The sequence below is a fragment of the Alosa sapidissima genome, chromosome 4 (assembly GCF_018492685.1).
Source record: "Alosa sapidissima isolate fAloSap1 chromosome 4, fAloSap1.pri, whole genome shotgun sequence".
NCBI classification, from domain to species: domain Eukaryota; kingdom Metazoa; phylum Chordata; class Actinopteri; order Clupeiformes; family Clupeidae; genus Alosa; species Alosa sapidissima.
This window is the reverse complement of record NC_055960.1, coordinates 21,082,175-21,092,174: the sequence shown is the minus strand read 5'-3', so window position 1 is coordinate 21,092,174 and position 10,000 is coordinate 21,082,175. Positions and strand designations below refer to the sequence as shown.

Genomic DNA, 10,000 nt, shown 5'->3' with positions numbered 1-10,000 from the left:
GTTTACCTGATGGGAACATTAGAGTTCTATGTCAGCTGTGTAAGCCTTGTCTTTTTAGATGAAATTACATATGCAGTCATACATTTGTTGTACTCACACACTTTCTAATGTGTCTGTGTGTGTGAGTGGGTTGGCATTTAGTAAGAGTTTAATGGATTGCATTGCACCAGCAAAGTTAAAGCTCACTTGCTCATGTTTGAAAGTTAACTGAAGCCAAATATTTGACTTGTTTTTATAAAGCCTTCATGCATTTAAAGTATTCATGTGAAGCTCCCATCACTCACAGGCACAACAATCCATTAACTGTGGAACATACTGTGGCTCATCTGCTGATGTTTAAGGATTTATCACAAGTCATAAATTCCTAAACCACAGCAAGGTACTGAATGTGTTTGTCTGCTCCTGAGATATACCAGAAGCCTCTTCCAGTATGTGAGCTATAGCCTCCAATGGACTGATCTGGAGTCAGATCTGAGATTACTGATGACTAACCCTAGGTCTAGATCCAGCCCTCATAAGGCTGTTGTTGGCCAGATTAGGGTTAGACTGTTCTAGAATCAGCCATGCACTACCAGGGGATAGGGTGGACTTGCCTGAACCCTGCAAGATATTTAATCCAATCATTAACCATATTAACTTGAACTATGAATCATTACGTTATACTGTCTCATGTTGTTTAATTCAAGCCCACCCTTTTACATTTGTATTTAGGGAGGGATAACATCATAGATGTTCTGGGTAATAACAGGGTTTGTTGAGCAGAGGAGGGTGATAGCTCTGTCTGAGAGCTGTAGCACAATGAATGTTATTTTGGGTGACCGAGTGATGTGTTGGCAGATGGAATATTAACACACTGTCAGGAGTGTGTTGCTCTTTTGGCAAATGAGACTACATGTAGGCAAGTGAACAGGTCGATCTGTCTCTGTGCTCTTTGGCTGATCCCTCCTGCTCCGCCTTTATGTTTGACTCTCTCTTGGCATCTGACCTGGACGTGAGCCCAGCGAAAGGGTTTACTCAGTGTGACATGGTTTACTTTCTCTCCTGTCTGTGTCTTTGTTCCTGTCCCATGCTGTATCTATTGCTTTGTATTTCGCTGTGTGTATGGTTCTCTTTCTTTCTTTCTTTTTTTCTTTTCTTTTCATTCTCTTGGCCTCTGTCTGTCTTTTCCATATCTTACTTCATTTCTGTGGCTCTTTCACTCTTTTTCTGTGTATTTCTCTGTCAGTCACTCTTTCCCTCTGACTGTCTGTCTGTCTGCCTGTCTGACTGTTTGTCTTTCTGTCCCTCTCTGTTCTATGATGTCTCTTTCTGTCTGACTCTCACTCCATCTTTCTCTCTCTCTATTTCCCTCTCTTTCTCTCCTGCTCCTCCTCCAGCGCCAGACAGTACCTCAGGTGTTATATCCAAGACAATCGAGATATGCTTGCACAAGGAAGGCAACAGCTTCGGCTTCGTCATGCGAGGTAAATGACTCCATTGGTCTGTTTTCCCCGAGGGGACACCGTATTTTACGGGGCACGGGCCTGACCCGTAAAAACAGTCCACATAAAAATCTCTGATTGTTGACCGCAGGCTCCCTATTCTGTATGCAAATGCTCCCCAACTTCCTCTCTCCACTTCCATAAAACCACCAGCGAGCCTGCAGCCCAATAAAACAACCCCCAAGTCGGTTAGCTATGCTATATGTTGCATTATAGATGTGTCAGAGAGCGAGGAGAGTGTGTTTGGCTGGCTTTCTGAGGGCTGCACCACTCGTTTTCTAAATATATAAATATATATATATATGTATATCGCACACTTGCACAGGAGGCTCGCACGAGGACTGGCACAAGTCGAGACCCCTGGTGGTGACGTACGTCCGTCCAGGAGGACCTGCCGACAGGTAAGGGCACCGCGTCACGTCGTCATCGAGGAGCCGCCATTTGCGTCAGTCGGCCAAAAGCTGTCATCTTATTTGCCAGAACTGTGTTTGTGTTGTTTCCTCTAAGAGGAAGGACTGATAGAGACTCTGAGTGTCAGCCTACAGAGAGAGGGAGAGAGAGAGAGAGAGAAGAGGAAAGAGGGAGAAAAAGAGGAGGCAGATCTGAGGCAATGTGCCCGTCTGCACTAATGCAAGCAGAATTATTCAGAGTGGCACGTCTCCTAAGCGCTGCTGGCTGCTTTGGCATGTTGGCGCGGGGAGAGGGAGGGAGAAGTGGCGAGCAGGGTTTGGGCGTCCGGGTGCTGTCTTAGCAGCACCGCGCCGCACCGCGCCGCGCCACTCGCAGCCCCAAACACAACCCGACAGCAGGCAAACACTAGAGCAGAATATTTCACTTTCTCTCTCATTGATTCTTTCACTCTCTCTTTCTCTCTCTCTCTCTTTCTCTCTCTCTCTCTCTTTCTCACACTCTTATTCTCTATGTATCACTCTCGTCTTGTCACTTTTTCTCCATCTCCATCACGTTTTGTTTCTCTAATTCTGTCTTTCTCTCACTTTTAATCTCTGACATTCTCTCACTCTCTTTCTCTCTCTCTCTCACTCCCACCATGCCCCCTTCCTCTCTCTCTCTCTCTCTCTCTCTCTCTCTCTCTCTCTCTTGGCCTATGCACCCAAAGGGCAATGGGAGCTGTGAGTTTTCACTGTTCCATTTTTGTAGCACAACAACAAACAACAAGCAACACAACAAACACAACCCCCCAACCCCTACTCTTCTCTCACCTCCCCCTACACACACACACACACACACACACACACACACACACACACACACACACACACACACACACACACACACACACACACACTTTCTCACAATGATACTCTCACACACATGCACTGAAACTGTGTTTATGGATCAGACATCATCTCAGGAAAAAGAGGTCAGTAATCTCTCCTGTTTAACACCTTCCGCCGTTCCTCACTCTTCTGTTGTGAAGAACTTGTCAGACTTGAGCTCAGGTATCATAGTAATCTCTCCTGTTTAAAACGCTCCTCTCTCCAGCATCACGCTGTCGCTCTTGGTTAATGGTAGACATCAGCATGGGCAGCTGTCGACCAGTTGAGCATCAGAGACTGCTAATGCACTGCCACTCCAACTGTGAGCTTTTATCAGTTTGTTTGTGGTAGTGTAGGCACAACTAGGCCTTGTGTTTACCCTCACTCACTCACTCACTCACTCACTCGCTCGCTCGCTCACTCACACACTTGCTCGCTCACTCACTCACTCACTCACTCGCTCACAGGTGAGAGATAGAGGCTGTCAGTGAGTGAGTGAGTGACCGTTCACTGGCACATTTTCTCACTTTCACTCAGTCACTGATTAGAAGTCATTCACTCACTCCCTCCTCACTTCATTTTGTCACTCTCCCTTATTTTGTTTGTTCACAGGGCACCCTATAAGCAGACACACTCACTCACTCACTCACTTACTTACTTACTAACTCACTCACTCACTCACTCACTCACTCTTACTTACTAACTCTCTCATACTCACACAATGATTAACTCTCATTTACTACCAGCCTCATCTACTCCCTCACTCTCTCTCCCTCTCTCACTCTCTCTCTTCTCCTCCACTCTTCAGAGAGGGCACCCTGCGGGCAGGCGACCGGCTGATGAGCGTAGACGGGGTGCCCCTACATAGTGCCAGCCACAGCGATGCCCTCACCGTCCTCCAGCAGTGTGGCCAGGAGGCGCTCTTTCACATCGAGTACGACGTCTCCATCATGGGTGAGCACACAGAACACACACACACACACACACACACACACACACTGTGTGTGGACCCTCTCGGTTCACTTTTGATTTCCAAGGTGCGTAACCAGTGGTGAAATTCAACTTAAGTTGGTACAATAAACTCTTACTGAATGCTTTAGGATGTTCAACAAGCAAATCTTTCTTGTAGTGGAAGGTTTTAAATACAGTTGTTTACTCATTTGTAGTGGTTTAATCGTCACAGAAAATATGTTGATTAATGCTGACACCATCAGCACAGTCATTGGTCGGTTGCCAACCTTCGCCCTCTGTTTGCCATTGTATAAAGCCCGCCCCATGCCAGATAAGTGGTTGTAGTTGGTTCTTGGGATTATGGTGATTTTAGAAGTTGGTTTGAATGAGAGGGGGGCCAGACAGATCTGCCAGCGCAAATTCAAATGTGCTCCTGGGAAACACACCTGCTATGATGTACAACAGAAGGATGCTACTGTATTACAGTTTCGTATCGTAACGCCTCCAATTACCACCACTTTCGTTCGAAAATTCTAAAACAATTATGTTTTTTAATACTTAAAAATAACATTTGATAAATGAACCTTACATTTTTCAGTAGCCATAGGTGTGTAGATTTGAACCAAATATGGTTTGGTTCTTACCGGGGCTTTTACTGCCTGAAATATACGATTTTGTTTACCACGCTCGGAGGTTAGTGCTGGCCTGGTGGGTCGCCTATTTACACCATTTCAATGGCACATGAACGGTTAGACCGAGAATTCTCGCCATGAAATTAAAATTCCACTGTAGCTCCAAGCGGATTTGTACACGCAGCCTTACAACACTGTTTACAGCTCTTCGAGTCATGGTAAAATATCATTTTTGGTACATAGCTAATTTAGATACACCTATGGTGTGGGTGCTTGCGTTTATTTAGGAACCTGCCGTCTTGGTTTGTATAGAAATGGATATTAAGTGACACATATACGCAAGACGGTGGAAATACGGGACCGGCGGTAATAGGGGGAGTTCCGATAGTATACTCATTCCCTCATTCATTAATGCATTCATATACTCACAAAATCATTCATACACAGGGGTCACTCACACCTACAGATTCATTCATTCATTCAGTCAGTCACTCATGTACTTACATATTTACTCACACACTCACTTATTCACTTATTCATTAATGCATTCATATACTCACACAATTATTCATACACAGGGGTCACTCACACCTACAGATTCATTCATTCATTCAGCCAGTCACTCATGCACTTACATATTCACTCACCTACTCACTCACTTATTCACTTATTCACTTATGAGTGACCTCAGTGCCCTGGATATAATGCAGAAAAATAGCATGACATCATCTGAGTATATTATTCACTTATAGACTCCAGAGCACATAAAGCTCTTGGAGAGAGACTTATATATCACCCTTTGGACTATTAATTCTGATATAAAATAAAATAATTTAAAGGCCTAATGTATTTTCTAGCGGAATTTGTCACTAGGGTATTGGTCAACAGTAAACGCGATGTTTACTGTTTATGAAACACGATAAGGCCTTTTCGGTGCAGTCAAAGTCGCTTATCATAAATAAACAGCCAGTGTGAAATACAGGAATCTGTCCTCCCCTGAATCACAAAAGCTCCATGAGTTTTAGTATACAATCTACCATACATAATCATGTAATAAGTAATGTATAGGCATTTTGAATATTATATGATTTAGCCCTAAACTCGAGCTCATGATCATGCTTTAATTAGCAAGTACATTCTGAGAGAAGGCTGTGATATCATTAGCCTGCATCATGATTTAGTCATACGATTTGTGTGTACATAATCATGTCATAATTAGGCATTGATGTGAGTAGCTGATGTTACAATTTATTCAGGAGATCAGTGTGCATTCAGTCAAGGTTATAAAAGCATAATAATGCATAAAATAAAACATAAAGTAAATTATAATTTTACAAATGTTGTAATTAAGTCATAACATCTATCATGGCCATAAACTATAGTCATTCAGGAATACCATGTAGTAACAGTGACATCTGCAAAAACGACTGGTAATCTGAGAGTTGGGTCCTGTTTGAATACATCCCATTGATATATCTTCATTTTTTAGTGACAACATTGAGACCAAAACAGTAGAATTGAATTTGCTATGCAATCTGTGAAGTGTGTCTTGTGTTAACTGTAATACAATTTAGCAGAACCCTCCTCAGGTTCACTGTGTTTGACAGAGCTCCTGAGTTAACTACAGGTGTAGTGATTTACAGTAGGAGTGTTTTTTGGGGGCAGTTCTCCCTCCTGATGAGGCTATTCAGCTCATAGCGCCACATATGTGAGGAAGTACTGTCCTGCTAAACGTCTTGCCACCCCCATAGGTGACTTTGTCACTCATGAGGCTCAACAGACATCCTGTCGACTCTTAACTGAGTGCTGGCTGCTGGTCTTGGATCTGGTCTGCTTTTCTATGCCCTCAGCTCTGCTGCTGGCCTGGTTTGATACATGCTGTCAGGCAACCCTCCACCCCTACCCCACACAAACATAGTCTCTCAGACCACAGCTGTTCATCCTCGACCCCTTCTAAACTTTCTTTCCTCCTTTAAGGTTGCAGTAGACTCAGGGCTGTCTACTCTTGTTTCCCTTCACTGCTTCTGCTGGCCAGCTTTCATACACCCATGCAGCTCGTTCACCCACACGCCCGCCCACCTGTCCCCTACCACTACACCTCCACCCCCAACCCCATCTGGCCTGACAGCAGGTCTGAGACCCCCCCACCCCCCAGTCTGGCTGTACAGGGATGGGCCAGGGGAGGGCAGAGGAGCTTGGCCACCTCAGAGAGACTAACCAGTTGGCTGGCCTTCTGAATGAAGCAGTGATGAAGCAGAATGGCAAACGCTTACACAGACAAGCACAGACTGGCACATGGGGTACACAGAGTGGCACAGACTGGCACAGGGGTACACAGAGAGGCACAGACTGGCACAGACAAACACAGACTGGCACAGGGTTGCACAGACTGGCACATACTGGCATAGGGTTACACAGACATGCACACACTGACACAGACACACTTAGACAGACAAGCACAGACTTGCTCAAACTGGCACAGGGTGGCACACAAGGGGAATAAGATGGTATAGGATGGAACAGACAGGCACAGGCTGGCATAGCATGGTATAGGTTTGGTTTACCCACATCAGGATTTCTTGGCACATACAGAGTGTCACACTAGACCAGTAGTGTCAACACTTACTTAGTACTATGACACTACCCACCTATTATATGAAGTGATACCAAATGATGTCTGTTACAGACACAGTCACAAACGCCTCCGGTCCTCTGCTGGTGGAGATCGCCAAGTCTCCAGGGGCATCGCTAGGCATCACGCTTACCACTGCCACTTACAGGAGCAAGCAGGTCATCGTCATTGACAAGATCAAACCTGCCAGCGTCGTCGACAGGTGAGCAGGCTCATTCACAGAAGTCTCTCTGCAAATCATACAAACTGAATAGGCTCAGATGAACTGCACTGTGAAGCATAGCAGGAGCTCTATGGCAGTTCTCAAACATTTCACAATGAGTACCGCCACAGAAAACAATTAGCTCTCCAAGTACCACCATTATAACCGGCATTAAAATACAGAATTTATCTTCATATTTTACATTGTACATATGGTTTTGCCTTGTTTCCTTTTTCAGGAAAGACAAAAACTAACATAAATTCAACTTCAGTGATTGCATGGGTAGGAATTTTCTATATATTTTGATATAATTTGAAGTGATTATTTCGTCTTTATGAAAAAACGCTTGGAGACTCTCGGAGTACCACTAGAGACAGTCCGCATACAACCAGTGGTACCTGTACCACAGTTTGAGAACCACTGCTCTATGCAAAATAGTTTCGCTCATTTTTATTCAGTGAGCTGAAAATGAGACAGACACATACTGTACCCTACACTTGCATTTATGATTTAGCAGACACATTTATCTGTATATTGTTTATGCAGATATGCATTTGTATGTGTTCCTCAGATATTAAACACATGATTAGGCTAAGTGCTAGTATCTCATTCAGTTTATTTGCTACTGCTGGTAAACCCTAGCCTGACGCAGTCATACTCAATTCTAGTCAGAATATGAGTCTGATACTGCTCCATTGGGACGTAATTATGGGGTTGGTTTCAACCGATACAGGTGGGGAATGCCTCTGCACTCAATTGGATAGACCTAACCAATCAGAGCAATGAAATAGCTTACCGTGAGGTGTAGGAAGAAAACACACGAACCATCCTTCTTCTCCACAAATGCCTTAACATTTTTTTCTGGTCTTTTGTAAAAGTTAGTGCCGTCAATAACTCCTAGCTAGGGCTGGGCGATAAAACGATAGCGATATGTATCGCAGTAGACATGTAATCGATACAATAAAAAATACGCTCGATAGAACATTCGATAATTAAAAGCAACACACCCCTCTCGCCTTACGTTGTCCATAAATAAATAGGCTAAATATATATTGCATTGTAGCTAGTATGTGCAACTCTACCAGAGTAGGCGATAGAAGTAGGCCTACCTCTCTCAAGGAGTCCTTGCCCCGTGCACACACTCTCTCTCTCTCTCCCTCTCAACAGGCGCATCCCTCCTCAGCATGCACATGTAATCCAAACATTCACAATCGTGCAAGACGACTGCTTTAACTTGCTATTAAATCCGGTTAGCATCATTAGCACGCTGCACGAATTTGTTCAAAACTGTTGAATTCAAATTGACTGCTAAATTCTAATCATCTCAATCCCGATGTGAATGGAAAAGTATTTTCCAAGACTCAAACGGGCCTGTCCCAAGGAGAAAAAGTATTCATTTGAACTAACCAGTAGACTATGATAAACTAGCAAATTAAGCTACTTTGTTTGCAATATTTCCAGGCTTCAACCAGTGCTGCTTTTCATTCAGACTTATGTGCACATTTATTTATTTGAGTGTTTTTCATGATTGTGTTGATATTTCTTTTCCCTGTTTGCTTTGATTGATAACTGAGGTGATTAAAATCAGAGGAGGGTTAAGTTAATAAAAGTGTTTTTTGAACTTTTTTTCCCTTCTGGTCCTTATCTGAAATAGATTTTAAAAAAAAAATAAAAAATCAATAATCGATATCGATATCGACTGATATGAAATACTTATATCGTGATACAGTTTTCAGCCATATCGCCCAGCCCTACTCCTAGCCTACAACACTCATTAGCGAAATCTAAGAGATACGTAGTAGGCCTAGGGTAGGCTATTAGGAAAAAACTGATAGCCTATATTCCCTCCGTTTTTAAAAATAATTCTGTTGAACACTGATATGCTACAAACATGTTAAACAACTGGGAAAGGCTGTCGCAAATCCCTCGAACAGGTGGTCAATCAGAGATTTCAAATGAACGAGGGAACATGTCGCAATGCAACAGCGCTGCTTTCCCTTGATGAAAGTGAAACCACGAGTTTGGCCAAAGTTTTCAGAAATAATCGTTTTCAGTGATAAAATCTCATTAAATAATATGCATTTTCCGTATGGGGTCTTAAAAGGGTCTTCTAGCCACAGCGTTTTTGTTTCAAACATAAGCCTAATCTAAGCGTGCTCAGATGATGTGATAGACCAGGCACTGTTGCTCACCTGTCCATCATCGTAAAGCCCAATTTGATTGGTCCGCCCGATCTAGGGCGAGCATACTTGCTCCACAATGAAGCAATGCCAGACCGTACTTCCCGACCTCAAATGTTGTGGGCGGGACTAAGTTCGGAATGGCACCCAGGCTAGGTAAACCCTACATTATATGCATATTACCATGGCAAAAATGCTATATGTATGTATGTATACAATGTCAAATCTCTTTCCCAGTATGTTAACATTTCATAAGTTAAGCACATTATATTCTGCAAATTACAATTCGTAGAGGAATGAATAATTTTATGTCTAAAATGGGATTTTTCCCTATACTGTAGTTAACTACAAACACTACACTAGACTCCATCTACTGTAGCTTCCATCCCTTTATCTCTCTCTCTCTCTTTTGTCTGCCACACCACCCTCCTTATCCCCATCCCTCCTTGTGCGTGTCTCTCTCTCCTCCCTGCGTCTCAGGAGTGGGGCACTGCACGTGGGTGATCACATCCTGTCCATAGACGCCACGAGCACCGAGCACTGCTCCGTGCTGGAGGCCACCCAGCTGCTGGCCAGCACCTCGGACCAGGCCAAGCTCGAGATCCTCCCTGCCCATCACAACAGACTGCCCAACAAGGGAACTGA

General features: G+C 43.7%; 1 protein-coding gene across 7 annotated transcripts in view; it reads left to right on the top strand.

The window, feature by feature from the left end:
* grip2b (glutamate receptor interacting protein 2b) overlaps positions 1–10,000 on the top strand; it is a 187,003-nt gene that overhangs the window by 125,911 nt on the left and 51,092 nt on the right. For all 7 annotated transcript variants that reach the window (XM_042089501.1, XM_042089504.1, XM_042089499.1 and 4 more), the window contains exons 5-9: positions 1,377–1,463; positions 1,807–1,882; positions 3,567–3,712; positions 7,028–7,175; positions 9,836–10,000. The exon at positions 9,836–10,000 is cut by the window's right edge and continues 5 nt beyond it. In XM_042089501.1, coding sequence (XP_041945435.1) covers positions 1,377–1,463; positions 1,807–1,882; positions 3,567–3,712; positions 7,028–7,175; positions 9,836–10,000 — 622 coding nt within the window. The remainder of the gene's footprint in view (positions 1–1,376; positions 1,464–1,806; positions 1,883–3,566; positions 3,713–7,027; positions 7,176–9,835) is intronic.